The sequence below is a fragment of the Bos taurus genome, chromosome 24 (genome assembly GCF_002263795.3).
Source record: "Bos taurus isolate L1 Dominette 01449 registration number 42190680 breed Hereford chromosome 24, ARS-UCD2.0, whole genome shotgun sequence".
Classification (NCBI taxonomy): domain Eukaryota; kingdom Metazoa; phylum Chordata; class Mammalia; order Artiodactyla; family Bovidae; genus Bos; species Bos taurus.
In genome coordinates, this window is record NC_037351.1 from 22,987,317 (window position 1) to 23,011,962 (window position 24,646).

A 24,646-nucleotide genomic window follows, 5' to 3' on the forward strand; every position below is an offset into this window, starting at 1 on the left:
TATCTTGGTCAGTAAAGCTAAAGTTTTGTCATTTAAGAAACTTTTTCTAAGACTACTCTTTGATTTTGCTGATCTTGTCTATATTTTTCTATTCTATTTAATTTGTTTCTTTAAAAAAATATTTTCCCCTTCTGCTTGGTTTTACTTTACTCATTTTCTAGTTACTTAGTGTGGAAAGATACGTCTCTGATTTGTAATTTTTTTGAGGGGGAGTCATCCAGTTTTTTTGAGATACGATTGATAAACAGCACTGTAAGTTTATGGTGTAAGGCAAAATAATCTGACTGATATACATTGTGAAATGATGCCTGCAATGAGTGAACATCCATTATCTCATAGATAAAGTAAAAGAAAAAGAAAAATAGTTTTCCTTGTCATCAAAGCTCTTTTATAACATACATGAGTGTTAATTATATTAATCATCAGATCAGATCAGATCGGTTGCTCAGTCGTGTCCGACTCTTTGCGACCCCATGAATCGCAGCACACCAGGCCTCCCTGTCCATCACCAACTCCCGGAGTTCACTCAGACTCACGTCCATCGAGTCAGTGATGCCATCCAGCCATCTCATCCTCTGTCGTCCCCTTCTCCTCCTGCCCTCAATCCCTCCCAGCATCAGAGTCTTTTCCAATGAGTCAACTCTTCGCATGAGGTGGCCAAAGTACTGGACTTTCAGCTTTAGCATCATTGCTTCCAAAGAAATCCCAAGGCTGATCTCCTTTAGAATGGACTGGTTGGATGTCCTTGCAGTCCAAGGGACTCTCAAGAGTCTTCTCCAACACCACAGTTCAAAAGCATCAATTCTTTGGCGCTCAGCTTTCTTCACAGTCCAACTCTCACATCCATACATGACCACAGGAAAAACCATAGCCTTGACTACACGAACCTTTGTTGGCAGAGTAACGTCTCTGCCTTTCAATTGCTATCTAGGTTAGTCATAACTTTCCTTTCAAGGAGTAAGCGTCTTTTAATTTCATGGCTGCAGTCACCATCTGCAGTGATTTTGGAGCCCAGAAAAATAAAGTCTGACACTGTTTCCACTATTTCCCCATCTATTTCCCATGAAGTGATGGGACCCGATGCCATGATCTTCGTTTTCTGAATGTTGAGCTTTAAGCCAACTTTTTCACTCTCCACTGTCACTTTCATCAAGAGGCTTTTGAGTTCCTCTTCACTTTCTGCCCTAAGGGTGGTGTCATCTGCATATCTGAGGTTATTGATATTTCTCCTGGCAATCTTGATTCCAGCTTGTGTTTCTTCCAGTCCAGCGTTTCTCATGATGTACTCTGCATAGAAGTTAAATAAACAGGGTGACAATATACAGCCTTGACGAACTCCTTTTCCTATTTGGAACCAGTCTGTTGTTCCATGTCCAGTTCTAACTGTTGCTTCCTAACCTGCATACAGATTTCTCAAGAGGCAGATCAGGTGGTCTGGTATTCCCATCTCTTTCAGAGTTTTCCACAGTTGATTGTGATCCACACAGTCAAAGGCTTTGGCATAGTCAATAAAGCAGAAATAGATGTTTTTCTGGAACTCTCTTGCTTTTTCTGTGATCCAGCAGATGTTGGCAATTTGATCTCTGGTTCCTCTGCCTTTTCTAAAACCAGCTTGAACATCTGGAAGTTCACAGTTCACATATTGCTGAAGCCTAGCTTGGAGAATTTTAAACATTACTTTACTAGCATGTGTGTATATTATATCCCTAGGGCTTATAACTGGGAATTTGTACCTTTTAACCACTAATCAGTTCCCCTTATCCCACCCTTCTCAAGTAACCACAAATCTAATTTATTTTTCTGTGACTTTGTTTATTTGCTTTTGGAGGTATAATTGACCTATAACATTATGTTAGCTCCTGGTGCATATCTCATGATTCAGTATTTCTATACATTACAAAATGATCACCACAATAAGACTAGTTCATATACAAAGATATTACATTGTTATGCCTGTATTTCCCATGTTGTAACTCATTTATTTTGTAACTGGAAGTTTATACCTCTTAATTTGTCTCACCTGTTTCACTCATCCCTTACTCCATGTCCCTCTGGCAATCACCTCCTTGTTCTATGTGTCTGTGACTCTGTTTCTATTTCATTATGTTTGTTCACTTATTTTTTAGATTCTACATATAAGTAAAATCAGGGTATTTGTCATTCTCTGAATTATTTCACTTAATACTATCTAGGTCCATCCATGTTTTTGCAAAGGGAAACATCTCATTCATCTTTATGGCTGAGTAGCACACTATTATGTATATGTATATCATATAAATATATATCTTGCTTACCTGGTGGTTGTAATACTGTTTTTCTACCAGTTTCATGCTGCTTTGACTGTTGTATCTTTGTGGTATGATGTGAAGTCAGGGAGCCTGATACCTTTCAGCTCTATTATGCTTTCTCAAGATCAGTGCAGTCAGTTCAGTTGCACAGTCATGTCCACCTCTTTGCGACCCCTTGGACTACAGCATGCCAGGCTTCCCTGTCCATCTCCCGGAACTTGCTCAAACTCATGTCCACCGAGTTGGTGATGCCATCCAACCATCTCATCCACTGTTGTCCCCTCCTCCTCCTGCCTTCAATCGTTCCCAGCATCAGGGGCTTTTCAAGTGAGTCAGTTCTTTGCATCAGGTGGCCAAATTATTGGAATTTCAGCTTCAAAATGAGTCTTACCAATGAATATTCAGAACTGATCTCCTTTAGAATGGACTGGTTGGATCTCCTTGCAGTCCAAGGGGCTTTCAAGAGTCTTCTCCAAAACCACAGTTCAAAAGCATCAGTTCTTTGGCACTCAGTTTTCTTTATGGTCCAAATCTCACATCCATACATGACCACTGGAAATACCATAGCCTTGACTAGACAGACCTTTGTTGGCAAAGTAATGTCTCTGCTTTTGAATATGCTGTCTAGGTTGGTCATAACTTTCCTTCCAAGGAGTAAGCATCTTTTAATTTCATTGCTGCAATTGCCATCTGCAGTGATTTTGGAGCCCAGAAAAATAAAGTCAGCCTCTGTTTCCACTGTTTCCCCATCTATCTACCATGAAGTGATGAGACCAGATGCCATGATCTTAGTTTTCTGAATGTTGAGCTTTAAGCCAACTTTTTCACTCTTCTCTTTCCCTTTCATCAAGAGGCTCTTTCATTCTTCTTCACTTTCTGCCATAAGGGTGGTGTCATCTGCATATCTGAGGTTACTAATATTTCTCCCGGCAATCTTGATTCTAGCTTGTGCTTCCTCCAGCCCAGTTTTTCTCATGATGTACTCTGCATATAAGTTAAATAAGCAGGGTGACAATATACAGCCTTGACGTACTCCTTTTCCTATTTGGAACCAGTCTGTTGTTCCATGTCCAGTTCTAACTGTTGCTTCCTGACCTGCATACAGATTTCTCAAGAGACAGGTCAGGTGGTCTGGTATTCCCATCTCTTGAAGAATTTTCCACAGTTTATTGTGATCCACACAGTCAAAGGCTTTGGCATAGTCAATAAAGCAGAAATAGATGTTTTTCTGGAACTCTCTTGCTTTTTCGATGATCCATCAGATGTCGGCAATTTGATCTCTGGTTCATCTGCCTTTTCTAAAACCAGCTCAAACATCTGAAGTTCACTTTTCATGTACTGTTCACTGTTCAGGCTGAAGCCTAGCTTGGAGAATTTTAAGCATTACTTTACTAGTGTGTGAGATGAGTGCAATTGTGTGGTAGTTTGAGCATTCTTTGGCATTGCCTTTCTTTGCCATCATAGTCAACAAAGAGTCCAAAATGCAGTACTTGGATGCAATCTCAAAAACGACAGAATGATCTCTGTTCGTTTCCAAGGCAAACCATTCAATATCACAGTAATTCAAGTCTATGCTCCGACCAGTAATGCCGAAGAAGCTGAAGGTGAACAGTTCTATGAAGACCTACAAGACCTTCTAGAACTAACACCCAAAAAAGATGTCCTTTTCATTATAGGGGATTGGAATGCAAAAGTAGGAAACCATGAAACACTTGGAGTAACAGGTAAATTTGCCCTTGGAGTACAGAATGAAGCAGGGCAAAGGCTAATAGAATTCTGCCAAGAGAACGCACTGGTCAGAGCAAACACCCTCTTCCAACAACACAAGAGAAGACTCTACACATGGACATCACCAGATGGTCAACACTGAAATCAGATTGATTATATTCTTTGCAGCCAAAGATGGAGAAGCTCTATACAGTCAGCAAAAACAAGACTGGGATCTGACTGTGGCTCAGATCATGAATGCCTTATTGCCAAATTTAGACTTAAATTGAAGAAAATAGGGAAAACCATTAGACCATTCAGATATGACCTAAATTAAACCCCTTATGATTATACAGTGGAAGTGAGAAATAGATTTAAGGGACTAGATCTGATAGACAGAGTGCCTGATGAACTACGGATGGAGGTTTGTGACATTGTACAGGAGACAGGGATCAAGACCATCCCCAAGAAAAAGAAATGCAAAAACGCAAAATGGCTGTCTGAGGAGGCCTTACAAATAGCTGTGAAAAGAAGAGAAGCGAAAAGCAAAGGAGAAAAGGAAAGATATAAGCATCTGAATGCAGAGTTCCAAAGAATAACAAGGAGAGATAAGAAAGCCTTCCTCAGCAATTAGTGCAAAGAAATAGAGGAAAACAACAGAATGGGAAAGACTAGAGATCTCTTCAAGAAAATTAGAGATACCAAGGGAACATTTCATGCAAATATGGGCTCAATAAAGGACAGAAATGGTAGGGACCTAACAGAAGCAGAAGATATTAAGAAGAGGTGGCAAGAATACTCCGAAGAACTGTACAAAAAAGATCTTCATGACCCAGATAATCAGGGTGGTTGATGATCACTGACCTAGAGCCAGACATCCTGGAATGTGAAGTCAAGTGGGCCTTAGGAGGCATCACTATGTAAAAAGCTAGTGGAGGTGATGAAATTCCAGTTGAGCTATTTCAAATCCTGAAAGATGATGCTGTGAAAGTGCTGCACTCAACATGCCAGGAAATATGGAAAACTCAGCAGTTGGCCTTATATAAAACTTTATATATATATAGTTATTTAATATCCTGCTTTAGGCACTACTGCTTCTGAGCTCTATTATAAACCAGAAACAAATCAATAAAATAAAATGAAACTAACAAAAAACATCACGCAATTTGCTTTCAGTTTTGCAGTGAACTTAGTCTGCCAGCACTGTTGTTGAAAGAGGCTTTGCCATTTGACTCATTGACTGCGAAATGATTTTGCTCAGGTTAATCACCTTCGTCTGTTGTGTGCCAGCACTGATGGAAATACAGTGTTACTTCAGGTTGAATAAGGTTTGAATAAGAACACTGTCTGAATGTGTGTGTGTGTATTTGTAAGTAGGAAAACCTTTCACTTCAGAAATAAAAATGTATCTATGATGTCGTCAATATTAGACTAAGGGTTAAAGGATAAAAATGGGTGCTCTAGAGATAGGTGGTACTTGGGAGCCTCCACTCAGAAGTAGTGAATTCTTTCAGGTGGAGCCATGTAAGATTAAATTTATTTCTTATCTCATTCAAAGCTTACTATTTACTCTTCTCAATCACGTACGGGAACTTTTGGCTCATTGTGGTCTTTCTCTCTGCCATGATGAATCCCCTTCTTCAGCATACTGTCAAATTCTGTTTCTTCTATGAAGGTGCTTTAGTCAGAGATGACATCTTTATTCTCTGAATTGCCCTAGTACTTATATTTTTATCATGATCATCAGAATGGCAAAAGCCACGATTTACTGACTGTTCACTAAAGGTCAAACACTGGGTTATATCCCGTACATACATTATTTCATTTAATGATTACAGTTCTGTTAAGTAAGCAACATCCCTATTTTATGGGTAAGAAAACAAATTTAGAGAGGTTTAGGTGATTTGCACAAAATACACAACTTCTGAGTGGATGATCCAAATTTTACACCTAGATAATCTCTAGAGCTCACAGTTTTAACCTTTAACACATACTATCTCTTAGTCTAATCTGGATAGAAGAATAGATGAATTTTCTTTCCTAGACTCTATGATATTACGGTAGAGGTTTCATATTATTTCTTTTCTCTAATAACAATGTCCAGTACCCAGGGACACAATAGATATTTATTAGATAAATCAATCTTTGTTGGCATGATTAAATCTGCCAAATATCTCTTTCATGTTTCTTAAAGTTTTATATGTAAATAAAGTATAAAACAAGATATTCAATCACATGTTTTCAATTTTCCTATCTAGATGATTTGGTTCGGTTTATCAAAATGCTTTTGTATAACGAAATTTATGTGTTAATCTTATGTATTTAATACATCTTTATTAATCTTATGCCTTTTTTTTTTTGGTTTTGTTTACAGGATGGCGTAGGGGTAGATGAGAAGCTATCTTTGCGGCGGGTAGCTGTGGTTGAAGATTTCTTTGACATTATCTATTCAATGCATGTGGAAACAGGGCCAAATGGAGAACAAATTCGGAAACACGCTGGACAAAAGAGAACTTACAAAGCAGTAAGTTGAGAAATGAAAATAAAAGAGAAAAAAAGGCATGCATTTTGAAATTTGATATTATATACTTGCTAAAGTTGGGTTAATTATGAATATTCTATCTTCAACATAAATTTTACTGTATCATGGTCATACCCAGCATTTAAACTATTATTATTACTGATTTTATTTTTGTTGTATGTTCACTAAGTTTATTTCATATAGTTCAAATGTGTTTTTAGTGTTATTTTTTTAAAATAAGCATACAATGTGGTTAGTCCCAGTTAAATGCCCACATGGGAAGATTATTTGTATTATATGTTCAATACATAATATATTTTCAAATCATACAATATAAATTATGTACTGGAACAGATGAATGTTTTACTACTACTATTGTCTTAACTGTCCTTCCCCTTCAAATCATATTAATATGTTCAGGCATTTCTTATTTAATAATTATAATCACATGAATAAGAAAATTTTATGTCCTCCTCTTATATTACCTTGTATTAAATACATTTACCCTGAAGGGTATGCATTTCTTAATTTTCCAGTATAGATTATTTTTAAAATGTATTATTTTTATAGTCTAATGCCCTTGATCAATTAAAAATGAAAATATATAATGTTTTTATTGTAAATTATCTAGAATACAGATTTAATTAACTGTTAGACTTTGAAATATTTACTGTCAAAATGAAGTTATATATTATTTCTAAAGTCTCTAATTATACTTACTGTTCAATCTAAACATTTTATTCTAGTTTTTAATTTAATTAAACATTTTATGAAATCATCTTATTATAGATAATTCATCCTTTCTAGGAAAATTGAACAGTAAATCATTCTTTTCCAATATGAGCAAGTGTACATCAGAAATACTTTATCAGCAATCAGAACAATATCCTTTTTTTATGATTCTTATTGAACTTTGCTTTTGGCTACCTTTATATTAACTGTTTTCAGCTATATTTATACACAATATCAGTCTGGATCCATTTTTTTTTCAGATACAGAAAAATGTGTGAAATGCTCAAAGTTTCAAATACAGGTACATATGTTTGAAAATTAGCTACTGAGCATAAGAAATAGCTTCTTTTCCATAACTATTTTTTGCTATATTTCCAGGATCATATTGAATCTTAGTTGCATAATAACCCCTAATACATGTTGTATTTATCTCTCCTTCTCTATGGTTTTGTTTCTTGGCTGTTTCCAGATTGCATGGTTTGTGGGCAGGCACTTTTGTAAGTTTCCTTACATAATTCTGCCACATAAACTTTCTTTTGACTTACATATCCTAGGAGACATTTTTATCATGACTAATGACAATAATCTAGCTTCTTAAATTTTTTTTGTGCAAATTAATATTACTGAACATACTCATTTTGCCTGTCTCCTAAGCCAGGGCTGTATCTCTAGATACTAATAGGAGAAAAAATTATATATTGATCTACTAATATCACTAACTGTATATTCTTATGGTAATGATAATTCATTTTTACAAAATAGCTACCTGAACTTGATAGGACTTTGTAAGGTAGGAATACATAAGTTCAATTGTATTAAATGAAAGCAAACCAACAAAAAACCCAAGTAGCTTCATTGTCAGTAATCATATGGCAGCCAAATCTGTGTAGGTGCCAAAAGCAATTGAAAGTGATTTAATCTTTGAAGTGCATTTACTAGAGACTTTTAATTAAAATAAAAATAGATCATAGACCCAAATCTCTCATCCTATGTTTTACTAAATGTAGAGACACTGATCTACTGCCATAAAACATGCTAAATCCTTCCAATTAATTGGTAAATACATTTCCAATATATATAATTTTGCATTAACATTTTGGAGACATTTTCTGCATTTTGGAGTAGAGATAGATACCAACTTTGAACATACTAATAGTGTCTGAAGCATCACCCATTCCCTCTTGAGAATGTCCTTTTTGAAGATCCTTCTCTTTGCCAAATTTAATTTTTGTTTTTGCAATTAAAGTATTCTCACCTTTTCCTAATACCACAAAGGTTTCTTCTGGCCTAATCTTTTGCCTTCTGGTATCTCTCGATTGAATCCTAATTAGAAAACATTTCTATTTTATGGAGTAATAATATATCATAGGGGAAGAAAAAAAACAAACACTGCTGCATTGCCAGCAAAACTGTACACACGACTCTATAATGAATTTAAGTCTAATGTTAAAAGCTAATATAAGTGTTCAACTAATGGGACATCACACTAAATGTAATTTGAAATGAAATGGTTTAGTGCTGTTAGGGCCCTAGACTGTTGGGTCAGAATTTAGTTCTCAATGCTAATGCTGGAATTGGCTAGTCATTGGTAAAATTAGCTAGATACCTACTGCAATTATAATGGTTCCCATTAAGATTATTTTCTATTTCTAACACATTGGCTCATAGAACATGCATGATTATGTTTATTGACTTTCTTTTTCTCCCTTATGCTACATAGCCAAGAAACTATACTTATACAACTAATCATTAAAACGTGTCATATTGTCTTAATAATATTACCAATAGATTTAGTGGTCATTTTATTTACTTTGCCTTTTTTGCAAATCTTTTCTGTGTTTTCACTCTGCAGGAAATGGTGGTCCTTTAATATTGGATTAACTTCTGAATGCCATTTGTTTTTACCTATCTGCAGTATATCATTCCTTGAAATATCTAGTCATTATACAACTTAAATTTTATCGCAATCTGATCTGACTAGAGATAAAATTGGAGGGTGTGTTCTGCTACTTATGAGCTCTTTTTAAAAATCCACATAAAATGACACATTTTAGGAATATGTAAAGGCTATCAAAAATAATTTTTTCAGCCATTGTTGAATTCTAGTGTCTTTTAGGTATTTTTTCCCTTTCATTTGTATCTCTGTATAAACCTTCATTGGTGCATTGAATGTGTTTCCTTCAATATTTTTGAGTTGATTATATACATTAACAGAGTAGAGAAGAAGTGTGAATCATTCAGATATCACTTACATTTGAACTTAAATATATCTTTGTACTGAAGATTGAATGCAAGTATACTTAGCAGGTTGGAAAGTGACTTCAAAATTAATTGTGTAACCTTGTTTAAAAAAATCATGAATGCAGGAAGCTATCTTCCAGTCCTTAACTTTTCTGAAGTCTTTAACTATTGTCTGAATTCCACCTTCAGGAAACAGCTCTTCTCCAGTTGTGTTTTATCTCTTGCATTTTGTCACAGGCTAAAGCACAGTTGGCTTCCCAGAAAGGTGTCTTTAGTTAGGGTCCAATTAAAGGATAAAGTTTCAAAGCTCTTTCTTGCTAAAATAAAATCAAGTGGTGGAAATACAGGAACTAGTGAGAAAAGTCAGTGTTTTCAGTAGACAGAACAGTCTGCATATATACGTGTAAATGTACACATACACATGTAACTTGTGGTGTGAAACAGTAAGTTTACACGTATTACTCACATACAGAGCTGCCAATAATTGCATTCATTTAATTCCGAATGGAAAGCATATGCTACAGCTACCAGAAAGTAGAGCAGAAGCCAGGCAGACTCAGTTTTAAATTTCAGATTTAGTACTTCCTCTCTGTGCCTCTTTGGGCCACTTATTTATTTTTTTATTATTTTCCCCTCCTGTTTAGATAATGATATACATGGCATGGTAAAATAAATAAATCAGTTAATATTCATGAAGTACTTGACTTGTGGTCAACTTTTGAATAATGCTATTTCTCCTTTAGCCAATCACTAGTCTTGTACCAGGTAGAAGACAATCAGCATAGCTCCATCATTGTCCTAATTATAATTATGGATGTAATTTCCTCTGCTTGCCCCAATGCTTCCATGTTGGGAAAGAGAGGAAAAGTCATGACTGAGGCATTATTTTGTGTACATCTTATAAATGTCACAGTCTCTGACAGTCCACAGCATAACCAACAGCATATGGTTTGACCAGGCTGAAGGGAAGAACGGAAGTAAGCCAGGATCCCTTTGTTTACAACCTTTCCTGCTAGATGATGTTTCTGAGAATTTCAGTTATTTCTTTGCTTCTTCCCAAGTTCCAGTCTTATGTTAATTTTCAATTACTCTTCTGAAAAATTTTAAAACTGGCTCTCTTTAAATAATTTACTTTCAATATGAATAGAATATTCCTATTCAGGGATATTCATGGGCAGAGAAATCTGGTGGGCTACAGTCCATGGGTTGCAAAGAGTTGGACACGATTGAGTGACTGAACAGCAACATTCAGGGACATACTATAGAAAAATAATATATGAGCCAGAATGTCTGTATCCCTATTCTGACTTTAGAAAGGAAAAGTATTTATTTTTTTCAGGTCCTGTAACACTTAACCTTAAAACCTAGTCAGCATCATTTTTATCCTGTTCTTTTTTTTATTAATATCTATAGGTTTGGTGTCTTTACTGCTAAGTGGGATATTTTAACTTGCACTGTTTGGGCTAGTTTGTTATGTCAACATTTTCAGAATTCTTGTCAATTGAGAATAAGAGGAATGACAAAAAGTTGCAACCATTTTTACTGTCCAAAAAAAAAAAAAAAAAACAACAACACTAAATTAAAGTTCTGAGAGTTCCTAGCAATTCATCTACCCTCTATTTGGCTTAGGCCACAGTTTTTGAACATGTGAAATGAGCGGGCTATATTTCTATTTTCTTCCAACTCTGAAGGAATTACAGCAATTTTCACAGTACGTGTGGAGCCATTACTGTACTGGGAGACACAAGGAAAACAGTACCGAAGTGAACAAGTTGGCTGGCACAAGAGGTGTTCAAACAGGGAAATGCCTCCTGCTCTTGATAAAGCAGATTGCCTGATGAACATAGCAGAGAGATAGAAGATTTTGGTTTTATTATTATCTAGAGAGCTCTCTTATAAATAATAATAATGATAGTAATAATCATGAAAAGTATCTGTAGTCATTAGACTTCTTTTTTCCAAGTTTTTAAAATAGCAATCAAATAAGAAAGGAGATAAATCTCAAGTGTCATCAGATTTTCACTGCTCTCCATTTTGTTAAAATTTTTGCAGTTATCTAAATCATGTGGTGAGCAGGCCATTACTAAATTTATAATGTGATTTGAAGCTGCAATGCAACAGATGTGACCAGGCCTCAAATTTCATTGTAAACATAAATGATCCTGTAACCATCAGTCTTGCTTGACTTATAGTCCTGTAGTCTGAGACACTACTGAAATAGCGGGTTATAGTTATTTCTGTGCTTAGTGTCAGGAAGGCCTTGATCTCTGAATATCATTTCCCTTCCCTATCACAATACCTTAAGTTTATAATTAGAATTTAATTTCTTTGGATTAAACCATTGACCTCTATATCTTTATATGGACTTCACATATCCTTGGGCAAAAGAAGCTAGAGAATAAATTAGGCTGCTAGCAGTCATTGACATTTTGAGTGATCATTTTGTAAATGTGTTTGTCTCTCATATGTAGCTGGGTTTAGCTGAAAAACAGGTAGGCAAGAAATGTGTGACATGCCATAGATAAACCTACTAATGTCCCAAATAGCACAATCACCCTGGTTTTTGTATGAGTCCTAGTGTGGCATCATGGGTAGTAGTCTTTGGCATGTATGGTATAGAAGTTGAGAACTCGTGTTAACAAGTGTGTGTGTGCTCAGTCACTTCGGTCATGTATGACTTCATGTGACCCCCACGGACTGTAGCCTGCCAGGCCCCTCCATCCCTGGGATTCTCCATGCAAGAATACTGGAGTGGGTTGCCATGCCTTCCTCTAGGGATCGAACCTGTGTCTCTTGAGTCTCCTGCATTGGCAGGTGGGTTCTTTACCACTAGCGCCACCTGGGAAGCCCATGGTATCAACATGAGGATGAAAAGCCTCTGCAAACCCCACCTGTTTCTTTTTATGAAATATTTGTAAAAGATGAGAGTATTGTTTCAAAATAGAAAGTATTAGATTAAAAACTATGAACATGAAGTAGATTTCTCAGTGGAGGAACTGCCTAGTCATGATTTACGGATAGAATATCAACATGCTGTGTTCCTGTGCCCTCCTCAGACTCCCTTTTACTATTGTCATTTCTTCCTTTTGCTAACACAGATCCAAGTGCATATATAGGGTGTTTCTGAAGCCAAGGATTAAAGAAAATATTCTCTGGGGCTTGGAATTAATTTTATGTCTGTAAACAATCTTCATGGACCTAATGTGAAAAAAAAAGAACAAAATAATACAACAGTTAAACAGATATAAGTCCCTGTCTTTTTTATGCAGATGACATTGTTTATTTCTCTTTGTTATTACACCCTGAAATGGCTTAAATAAGCAACTGTTTGGGGTATCAAATAGAAGTAGGAAAAAATTTAAAATTATTCCAAACTCAAATATATTTTATAGACATTTGTTAATATAGAACTCAGTGATTCTGTTATATATTAAGTCAGTGATCTAAAAATATATTTTATTATTTTAAAACTTACTCGGTTATAACTATTTTATGGTACTTTTGTGTGATTCCTCTTGTTTATTTTATCCAATTTACTTAATGCAATTTTTAAAGGTTACTTTCCATTTACAGTTACTACAAAACATTGCTTATATTTTCCATATTGTACAATATATCCTGGAGTCCATCTTATACCCAGTAGTTGGTGCCTCCCTTGCCCCTCATTCTCCCATTTAGTAGGCACTAGTTTTTTCCTCTATATCTATGAGTCTGCTTCCTTTTTGTTATATTCAATAGTTTGTTGTATATTTTAGATTCCACACATACGTGATATCACACAGTATTTGCCTTTCTCTGTCTGACTTATTTCACTTAATGCCTTCCGAGTCCATCCATGTTGCTGAAAATAGCAAAATTTTCCTTCTTTTTTTCCCCTTTTATTTATACCTAGTGTCAAAGTTAAAAAAAAATGGTGAAGTCCCTAATGGTGGGGGGCCATATCCATCTCTCATATTACTGTATAGTTTCAGCTTAGTAAAAGGACCATCTCATGGTTTTCCATAAACGCTTGTTGAAGGAAAAATTTCACCTTGTCTCTGTGAAGTCCTTGAATTTTTGATACCAACTAAGTAGTATAAAGATGTTGCTATAAATGGAGATAATGAAATAAGATCAGAACTGTGGCCCGTGGCTGTAAAGACCCTGCGCTACTCAGTTCGTGTTGACTTGAACAGCACCCAGGATTTCTGCAGTTTTGCAGGCTCTGAATAAGGTAGCAAAGTTATTTAACCCATGTGCCCCCCTCCCTTTGTTTTTCAGGGAAAGTTTTGATGCTCCATTTAATTATGCTATCGTCTTTGAGGCAAGGTATAAACACATCACTTACATTTTCATACATTGGTTTATTTCTTATCAGATACACAACCATATCCACATATCCCCTCCCCAAGTATAGAGGTTTTATGAAGGTGATTGCTGAGTATTGAAAACAGCTATCAAATTTAAACATGGTACACTTAATATTGGGCTTCCCTGGTGGCTCAGATGGTAAAGAATCCACCTGCGATGTGGGAGACCTGGGTTTGGTCCCTAGGTTGGGAAGATCCCCTGGAGGAGGGCATGTCAACCCACTCCAGTATTCTTGCCTGGAGAATCCCCATGGACAGAGGAGCATGGCAGGCTACAGTCCATGGGGTCACAAAGAGTCAGACACAACTGAGTGACTAAGCACAGAAGCACAGACACATAACTTTAGAGCTTCCTTGGCAGTTTAGACAGTAAAGAATCTGCCTGCAATGCAGGAGACCTAGGTTCCATCCCTGGGTTGGGAAGATTCTCCTGGAGAAGGGAATGGCAACCCACTCCAGTAGTCTTGCCTGGAGAATCCCCATGGACAGAAGAGCCTGGTGGGCTATAGTCCATGGGGTCACAAAGAGTCAGACACAACTGAGTGACTAAACACACACACACACACACACAAAATGTTAAACCTAACTTTCATGTAGGAATACTCATTATTTTTGATAACTCAAAATTACTCAGACTAAGCGTAAGCAGTCAGATGCATAAAACCAACTCAGAAGTAAAAAGTAAATCAGTGGCCTGCAAATTAGAGTTATTAAATAACAATCCTAAAACAGAATAATAATGTTCATTCGTTTGTCAGAATTGATTTATTTCTTATACAGCTCTACTGAGAATTAGCCCAGGTGGGCAGAGTAAGAGTGCAAATGCTTTATACTCAGAAACTTTCTTTTATGTAGTTGAGACCGTCAAAATATTTAAGAACTCATCCAAACCAGTTTATCATCAACTAATGTCACAAATTCTGTCATTGATAACTTTTTGTGTTATTGTGAATAGATATATTCCTTGAAAAGGAATTAACCCTTTGGGAAAACATCATTAGTTCTTTATGTCCAGCTTGATAAATTGCTACTTCAGTGCACCCTTGTGGTGAAAATGTGTCAATGCAGCTTTTCAAACTGCCCAGGACAAATAATACTTTCTAGTGGATGATTTGGAGAAGGCAATGGCACCCCACTCCAGTACTCTTGCCTGGAAAATCCCATGGATGGAGGAGCCTGGTGGGCTGCAGTCCATGGGGTCGCGAAGAGTCGGACACGACTGAGCGACTTCACTTTCACTTTTCACTTTCATGCATTGGAGAAGGAAATGGCAACCCACTCCAGTGTTCTTGCCTGGAGAATCCCAGGGACGGGGGAGCCTGGTGGGCTGCCGTCTATGGGGTTGCACAGAGTCGGACACGACTGAAGTGACTTAGCAGCAGCAGCAGCAGGCAAGTTTTATGCATGCAGTTTTTGCATGTGTTAATTGTAGGGTTGTTTTGAGGCTCATAAGTGTTTATGTATGTAAAGGTGTAAATGTAATCATTGGTCCCAACATGATATTTTATGTACACATTTTTATATTTAGAGACATGATATTCTCTAAAAATTCAAAATTGTTTGTGAGGTGACAGATGCCTAAACGCCTTTTTGTCTACTAACTAGATGTTGAGCAGCCTCTTTGTTTGTATCATCTATGTCCTCAGTGGCCGTGGAAAACATCCCCCCGTGTTTTCATTCATGACTTTTCCAGAATTGAAAGTACTATTCACTAACTTCATCTGCAGCAGTTTTAGTCATTTTGTAAGTAACAAGTGTCATCCTTTTCCTGTTTTTTTTTTTTTTTTTCTGTTCATCTGCTCTTCTCCTCCCCCTCCCCTCCCCCTCATTTTCTGGGAATGTCCTCTGCCATAACACAGCCGTGGTTGAGCATGGCTCTGCTCCTTGGCCCTAGCAATCGGAAAGGAGGTGCATAGTGAAAAAATGGATTCCAAGAATTGGAATTCAGAACAAATTTTTTTTTAGTATTTGGTGTTCAAATATTTTTAGGCATTCCTGGGCACTGTGATTTGGTATATGAAATGTATCCATTGATTTGCACAGTTATTTGTACAGTCTAAAGCAGCATTTCTCAGTAGGGCACTACAGACTTCGGGACCAGATAGATGGCATTGCCCCAGGTACTCCAAGATTTATCCTTAACCCCTGAGTGCTAAGTTCCAGCAACACAGTTCTAGTTATTCCTTGTTTTCAAAAGTCACCCTGGTGTGCCTGACACACAGTGAGGCCAAAGAAACCAAAATGCTGGAGCAGAGAAAGTTTTATTGCAGGACCACACAAGGAGACGAGTGGTTGGTGCCCTAAATCCTCTGAACTCCTCACAGACTCTGCACATTGCATATGAAACAGAGATATCACTTTGCTGACAAAGGTCCCTAAAGTCAAAGCTATGGTTTTCCCAGTTGTCATGTGTGGATGTGAGAGTTGGACCATCAAGAAGGCTGAGCACCGAAGAATTGATGCTTTTGAACTGTGGTGTTGGAGACTCTTGACAGTGCATTGGACTGCAAGGAAATCAAACCCGTCAGTCCTAAAGGAAATCAGTCCTGAATATTCATTGGAAGGACTGATGCTGAAGCTGAAGCTCCAATCCTTTGGCCACCTGATGCAAAGAACTGACTCACTGGAAAAGACCCTGATGCTGGGAAAGACTGAGGGCGGGAAGAGAAGGATGTGACAGAGGATGAGATGGAGGGGTGGCATCACTGACTCAATGGACTTGAGTCTGAGCAAAGTCAGGGAGATGGTGAAGGACAGGGAGGCCGGCATGCTGCAGTCCATGGGGTCTCAAAGAGTTGGACACGACTGAGCGACTGAGCAACAACATGAGGGTTGTGTGACTCACGGCTCTCCTTAGTAAAGTGAAGCCTAAGCGTCTCCATTTTTCTTGTTTCTCCTAAGATGGCTAAATCTTGACTGTTTGGGGTGACTGTGGCAGCAATATTCTTGACTACGTGTTTTAAAAGAAGTACTACCGTCCCTCTGCTTTGCGGGGCTTAGTAAGGGTAAACTTAAACCAAGGAAGCTGAAACAGGAACCCATGAGAACTTGACCATGCCACTGAATTTTGGACCAAAAAAAAGTGGAATTCAACTTGTTCTTCCCTAAGCCCCAGCAAAAACACTAATATATCACAGAAGATAGAGGAAGTCCATTTCCCCACACTTCCATGTGTGTAATTCTATATTTAATGAAGCTATTCATGCTGCAAGTCACTGAATAAACATTTGCTGTGTGGAGTCATTTTATTTACATGCAACAGTTAGGGATTCTCTTTATTTTACTTTTAGGAGCCATGTATGGAGAAAAACTTTTTTAGTGTCCATCTGCTCATTTTTTTTTTTCATCTAATATAAAGATTCTCTGTTATGACAATCTGTTCCTTAATAGCCAGATATTCTAACAGAAGAAGAAACACAAAAACATTACCCACAACTTTGGAAATATAATTCCAGTTTATTGGACTCTCTTTTTGCTGTAGTCACATTTGTGCAGTTCATGGCTATTTTAATTATTGCAAAATACAACTCCAAGTTAAAGCTGTTCATCATTATCATAAAGATGAAAATAGAAAATAAAGTTCTTTTCTGCAAAGCAGTATAGCTAAATTTTAAGTGTCATCAGTGAAGCAAAAACTATTTCTTATAAAAATGAATTAGCTATAATTAACTTAGATCATTTCTATTTCTTGTTTGCCTGCATCCTGATTTGCTAATGTACGGTGATGTCATGCTCAGCTCATGCGATGTGGCCCTGGAAGGGTGTTACCTCTCTGTTTTCCTCCTCTGGTTTCTTTTCATCATATAGCATATTTCTGTGCCTCTGCCCAAGTTCACTGCCTTTGCCTCTTTCTTTGCCCTTGTAGCGTTTCCCTAGCCCTGGAGGCTAGACTGCACTTGATTCCATTTTTATTCCCCTCGCCCTTCATCTGAAACATTTGCCTCAGAGTTCCAACTTGCTTTTAGCTGTCTAAAGTTTGACCTGAACTGTCTAAGAATAGTCTTGCCCGCTTTAGACCTCCTTTGAATTTGCAGCCTTCCTTTTAAACTCGACCACATAACCACCATCTTCTCTCAACACCACAGCAAATGTCTTTGCACCGACAGACTGTATTCCTGTGCTTTAGACCAGTATTTTTCACATTATGTATCATGACCCATTCGTGGATTTTCAGGTGAATGTAGTGAGTTGTGATGACTTTTAAAAAAAAGAAATAGAGAACATAAATGATATGTTTTACTGTAGAAATGTGTATATGTGCTAGCTTAGGATGTAAAATACATTTCTGCCTGTGCTGTTGGTCTAAAAAGTTGGAAAACATTGCTTTCAGTGAGCACTGTGATTTCAGATTGCCTGCAGATGCCCAGTAATCACTTCCACCTACCCTGCTTCTCACTTCTGCTCTTGATATATTCTTAGATCTTCCTGGCACAACAGTTTGTTCCACATTTAAAATTATCTTCGGGCTCTAACCCATATTTTCATTCATCTCAGTTAAATGTACCCTACAAGGTTTCCAGATTTAACAAATAAAGATACAGAATGCTCAGTTGTATTTGAATTTCAGATTAGCAATAATTTTAATATGTTATTCCCAATATCACATGTTTATCTGGAATTCACATTTAATTGTGAGTGTTGTATTTTATCTAGGAACCTTTGTGTGCTAAGTTGCTTCAGTCATGTCTGACTTTGTGCAGCCCTACGGGCTGTAGCCCCCCAGGCTCCTCTGTCCATGGGATTCTCCAGGCCAAGATACTGGAGTGGGTTGCTGTGTCCTCCTCCAGGGGCTCTTCCCAACCCAGGGATTGAACCTGCATCTCTTGTGTCTCCTGTTTTGGCAGGAGGGTTCTTTACCAATAGCACCACCTGGGAAGCCCCTTGGAATCTTAATCATATTTAAAAATCAACTCAAGATATTCCTGACTGGGGCACCCCTTAACTAAATGAAAAAGACAAGAGGACCTGATAAATGGGTGTGATGACTGAATATAGAAAATGATCAGAGAAGAACAAAGGGAATAGTAGGCACTGATATAAACTGAAAAAGGCATATTGGAGTAATTGATGAATACTGGAGTGGGTAGCCTATCCCTTCTCCAGCAGCTCTTCCCAATTCAGGAATCAAACTGGGGTCTCCTGCATTGCAGGCAGATTCTTTACCAACTGAGCTATCAGGGAAGCCCCAGCAACAGTACCAGAGTGTAGCAAAATCAGTACTATGCGATTGATAAGAACCCAACCAAAAAGTTGAGCACCCACCACCAGGGGGCAGTAGAAAGTTCGAGGGGGCTAAAGTGCAAACCTGGCAGCATCCTAGTTTTGATATTGAAGATGTTAAGGCCCAGGTGTTCAGTTGGTTAACAGATGTATAGAGGTCAAATAGATACAGTGTAACGGGAAGTCTTGCTGAAATGGCAGTTAGGATTTGGAAGCAAAAATTGCCGAGGGTCAGAGTAAATGCAAATTTGATCAGACAACCTAAATGTCTGCCTTTTTGTTTAACTGATTATGTTGCTATGAATACACTTTTTACCTGAGAGCATTTATGATGAATCCTGATCAAAGCATTTTTTGGAATCACATTAAAATTAGCCAAAAAATTAACAACAAGTGATTATAATGATTTCCTATTTGTTGTTCAGTAGCTCAGTCTTTTCTGACTCTTTGAGACCCTATGGACTGCAGTACACCAGGCTTCCCTTTCCTTCACTATCTCCCAGAGTTTGCTCAAGCTCATGTCCACTGAGTCAATGATGTCGTCAACCATCTCATCCTCTGTTGCCCCCTTCTCCTCCTGCCCTCAATCTTCCCAACATCAGGGTCTTTTCCAGTGAGTTGACTCTTCATATCAAGTGGCCAAAGTATTGGAGCTTCAGCTTCAGCATCAGTCCTTCCAATGAATATTCAGGACTGATTTCCTTTAGGATTGACTGGTTTGATCTCCTTGCTGTCCAAGGGGCTCTCAAGAGTCTTCTCCACATTGCAGTTCGAAAACATCAATTCTTTGATGCTCAGCCTTCTTGATGGTCAAACTCTCACATCCATACATGACTACTAGAAAAACCATAGCTTTAACTATAGGGACCTTTGTTAACAAAGTGATGTCTCTGCCTTTTACTACACTACCTAGGTTTGGCATAGCTTTTCTTCAAAGGACCAAACATTGTTTGAGTTCATGGAGGCACTCACTGTCCACAGTGATTTTGGAGCCCAGGAAAATAAAGTCTGCTACTGTTTGCATTTTTGCTCCATCTATTTGCCATGAAGTGATGGGACCAGATGCCATGATCTTCAGTTTTTGCATGTTGAGTTTAAAGCCAACTTTTTCATTCTCTTCTTTCACCTTCATCAAGAGGCTCTTTAGTTCCTCTTCACTTTCTTCCATTAGGAATGTGTCATCTGCATATCTTATGTTATTAATATTTCTCCCAGCAATCTTGATTCCAGCTTGAACTTCATGCAGTCTGGCATTTCACATGTTGAACTCTGCAAAAAGTTAAATAAGCAGGGTGACAGTATACAGCCTTGATGTACTACTTTCCCAACTTTGAGCCAGTCCATTGTTCCATGTCCAGTTCTTGACCTGCATACAGGTTTCTCAGGAGACAGGTAAGGTGGTCTGGTATTCCCAATGCTTGAAGAATTTTCCAGTTGGTTGTGATCCATAGAGTCAAAAGTTTTAGCATAGTCAATGAAGCAGAAGTCGATGTTTTTCTGGAATTCCCTTGCTTTTTCTATGATCCAAGGGAATGTTGGCAATTTGATCTCTGGTTCCTCTGCCTTTTATAAATCTAGCTTGTACATCTGGAAGTTCCATCATGTCTGGATTGTGAAACAGTTACCAACAGTTGGTTTCAATTATTTAATATGGCCAAGAGTATTAGTGGTATAGAACCATACCTAGCAGTATTCAGGGATAATTTTAGTGCCTATGCCTTTAATAGATATTTGTTCAAGGTTTAGGTGAAAAATGTCTTCACCTATGTAAGACTGTTTCCATGTGCCACTCCCCTGATTCAGAAGTTCCTCTGTAGAAGTATAATGATGTTCACTGCTTATCTTTTCTCTTGCATGAACTGAGTAAAAGAAAACTCAAATAAACATAAGAAAACCACTGGTTAGACTTTATACTTTCATACCACATCTGTAAAAGTATCTGGGCCAAAAGCTATAGTGTTGGTAAGCTTTATATGTATATGCCACATGTGTGTATATATACATGTATGTTTTTTTCCTAATTCCCTCTCTTTAGATGTATTCAAAAATATACAGTGTGTAAACCAGATAGAGTGGCCCTTGTTGAACTGGAGATAATGCCCGTAAATAAGATTTTCCTTCCTCAGATAGGGATCTCTCTGGACTGTGGTGTCTTTTTGAACCAGGACACATGAGGTCCTGATCCATATGAGTATTTGGATTTATAGACTCTATTCAATTACATTTTAATTTTATTAGTTTAAAAAAATAAATGTTCTGCATCTTCATCATGCAGTTATGTACATTGCAAGTGGTATGTGATAAAACATCATAATGAATGAAGTGAATGAAAGTCACTCAGTCATGTCCGACTCTGTGACTATGCAGTCAATGGAATTCTCCAGGCCAGAATACTGGAGTGGGTAGCCTTTCCCTTCTCCAGGGGATCTTCCCAACCCAGGGATCGAACCCAGGTCTCCTGCATTACAGGAGGACTCTTTACCAGCTGAGCCACAAGGGAAGTCTAAGAACACTGGAGTGGGCAGCCTATCCCTTCTCCAGGGGATCTTCCCAACATTGCAGGTGGATTCTTTACCAACCGAGCTATCAGGGAAGCCCAAAATACCACAATATTAAACATTAAATATCACAATAGGGTTATGATAAATGTCATTATGAGACTGTTTCTTTATACATGATCTCAAGAGTTTCACAGAAGAGAATGTTAAATATTGGGCCCCAAAGGCGAGTTCTTCATTGGGTTTACTGTATGATACTTTGCAAAAAAAAAAAAAATTAGTGTTACTATTCCAGTGAAATAAAGGTGTTACTTCTTTTTTTTTAAATTCACTTTATAAAGCTAATGTGGAGAAGGTAATTTCAAAAGTAGTGCGGTTAAACCAACTTTATTTTGCTCTAAAATTCAGTGTCTGAAATGGAGCACACTGTTTACAAAGGCATCAAGCTGTGGAGTAATGTTACTTAACAATGAAATTCAGCACTTGCCTACTATTTTTCCAAATTATTAACATTTAGTAGCAGCAGCAGCACTAATTCTGATTATTTTTGCTAAGACCTTAGTGAACTTAGGACAAAATGGTGTGATTCTGGTTGATAACTCTTATGATTTTAGCATTTTTTGTTTGCTAATGCTCATGATTTACCCATGTCAAGCAATGTCTCTATTTTAGTGCATGTGTTAGGTTCAAATCTTAAACCAACAATAGCTTCTCTGCTGGTGAATGTCTTGGAACAATTACAGTCTTATTCCTTTAGAAATAGGTTATTTACACTCCTTCTTGTGTGTGTGTGTGTTGCTCAGTCGTGTCAGACTCTTTGTGACCCTGTGAGCTGTAGCCTGCCAGGCTTCTCTGTCCATGAAATTCTCCAGGAAAGAATACTGGAGTGGATTACCATTCCCTTCTCAAGAGGGTCTTCCCGACCCAGGGATCAAACCCTGTCTCTTGCATCGCAGGCAGATTCTTTACCATTTGAGCCACAGGGAAGAAGAACTCCTTCTTGTGCATTCTATTAAAAATGGACCTCCTCTGCATTTAGTTGCTGGCTGTTACAATATTACAGCATTATGACAAAGCCATTACTTTAGCCTCAGTTCTGTTGGAACAGAACAGATGGCCAGTTAATTTCCTCCAGGTGGAGCTCTGTATTGTTACTGCAGTCTGATGTGTTTCTCGTGGAACTCTGTAACCTGAGACAAGGTACAAAGCCCTTGACTGGCCCTTATATTCAAAAGGGTCACCGCAAACCAGTCGGAGCATTTTATACTTTAAAGAACCTCACTCCAGGGAACATTATAAACATTTTAGTATAATTAACCTATGTTGTGAGGTTAATATTCCAACTCTTACGGATGAGACAGTCTCTCTCTTTCATTTTTAATACTGATGACCAGGAGAGGCTGTAAAATGTGGTGATCAAAACTGAATAAAAGGTAGGCTCTGAAACCAGAGCTTGTCTCTTCTTGTTTGATAAATTGTACAACCTCTCTGAAGCTTAGTTTCCTCGTCTGTTAAACAGAGATGATAATGGTGATGATAGGCATCTATCCCTGGGACTGTTGTGAGCATTAAACGATAAAATCCATATAGAATTCTTGCTTAGTATAATTATTATTAAGTACCCAATTAATGGGAAACACACACATAATATAATTTTAGGAAAGCATTTCCTTTTCTGCAAAATAGCCAAAAAAAGTTAAAAGTTGTCACAGAGTTAACAAGAACCCTAATTTAGAGAACTGTCAATTCTCTACCATTTCAGGAGCCAAAGAATTGCAGGTTTAGGGACAAGCTGAGTCAGTTTTGGGGACCTTTCTATTGAAAATGCTTGGAAATTCAACACAGTTAAAATTAGAATTCTTAGGACTGGGCAGGAAGGACAGGACAAACAGTCCCGTTAAAATAATTTTTGTCTGTTATCAATTTTGCTGTTAATTTGCAAAACCTTATGGTTCGAGTTAATGAGATAACCTTGGATCGTGTAACTGTGACTCACACAATCTGGAAAAGTATAGCAAAACAACAGTTTTTATTCACTTATTGGTTTTCTTTTAAAATGTTTTGACTTTTACTAAGCTCCTATTTTACTTTTTTTAACTTTTTATTTCGTGTTGAAGTATAGCAATGCTGTGACCGTTTCAAGTGCACAGCAGAGTGACTCAGCCATACATATACAAGTGTCCGTTCTCCCACAAGCTCACCTCCCGTCCAGGCTGCCACGTAACATTGAGCAAAGTTCCCTGCACTGTACAGAGGTCCTTATCGGTTACCATTTTAAATATAACAGTTTCTTATTAAATTATTTTGAGTAATTAATTTCAAAATTTTTCTAATTTCGTATTACCCACATAGTCAGATCCCAGAAAGAAAGGAGACTTATTTCTGAATATAAAACTGTGCTATTCCAAAGTAAATGTAAGAAGACTTTAGGAATTACGTATATGATCAAATTTATGAGATTTGGACACTCATTTAACTGTGATTGACTTAAAATTTCAGTTCTTTTGAATAAGTTACAGTTTTACCTTAATAAGTTTTTGAGGGGAAGGTGAGTGGCACTTGGGAACTGCCATTGGTTTGATACTTTTTGGATTAAAAAACTGTTTCTTCTTCCTTCACAAAGGCAGGGGCATTGGCAAGGTAAAAATGCTCATCCTCCTTTCAACTACAGTATTTGTCAGTAAACATTTCAGAAATAAGTTCCTGATAGTTTTTTTACATTTTATATTTTAACCCACAAGTGTGTAAGATCAATAGCAGTGCCCCTTACAAGGCTTAATAATTAGATACTCTTCAGGTGGATAGGTTTATCATTAGATTACTAATATCATCTTGGTTCTAAATGCTGTCCATTCATAGATGCTACAGTTTAGTTATTTTTATGTAGAAGTATTACCATATTTTTAAATTGGAGAGGTGATTTATACTTCTTAGAATGCTAATACAATTTATTATTTTCGGCATTCCTGATGAGTTCTGGTCCTAACGGACTTAGAATATAATGTGTTCATTGAAGACACTATCAATGTTGTCTAATACACAGATGAATTAAACTCTTTAGAAGTGATAAGCAATGAAAAAGGTGCCATA

The 24,646-nt window shown here is 37.4% G+C and overlaps 1 protein-coding gene across 9 annotated transcripts in view; it reads left to right on the forward strand.

Annotated features, from left to right (window-relative positions):
* NOL4 (nucleolar protein 4) overlaps positions 1–24,646 on the forward strand; it is a 488,956-nt gene that overhangs the window by 138,479 nt on the left and 325,831 nt on the right. For 6 of the 9 annotated variants that reach the window (XM_059880931.1, XM_059880932.1, NM_001170532.1 and 3 more), the window contains one exon: positions 6,370–6,519. In XM_059880931.1, the coding sequence (XP_059736914.1) occupies positions 6,370–6,519 (150 nt within the window). Of the gene's footprint in view, positions 1–6,369; positions 6,520–7,486; positions 7,550–24,646 lie in introns of those variants that run through there. The other 3 variants (XM_010818710.2, XM_059880937.1, XM_059880938.1) reach the window with 2 other exon arrangements.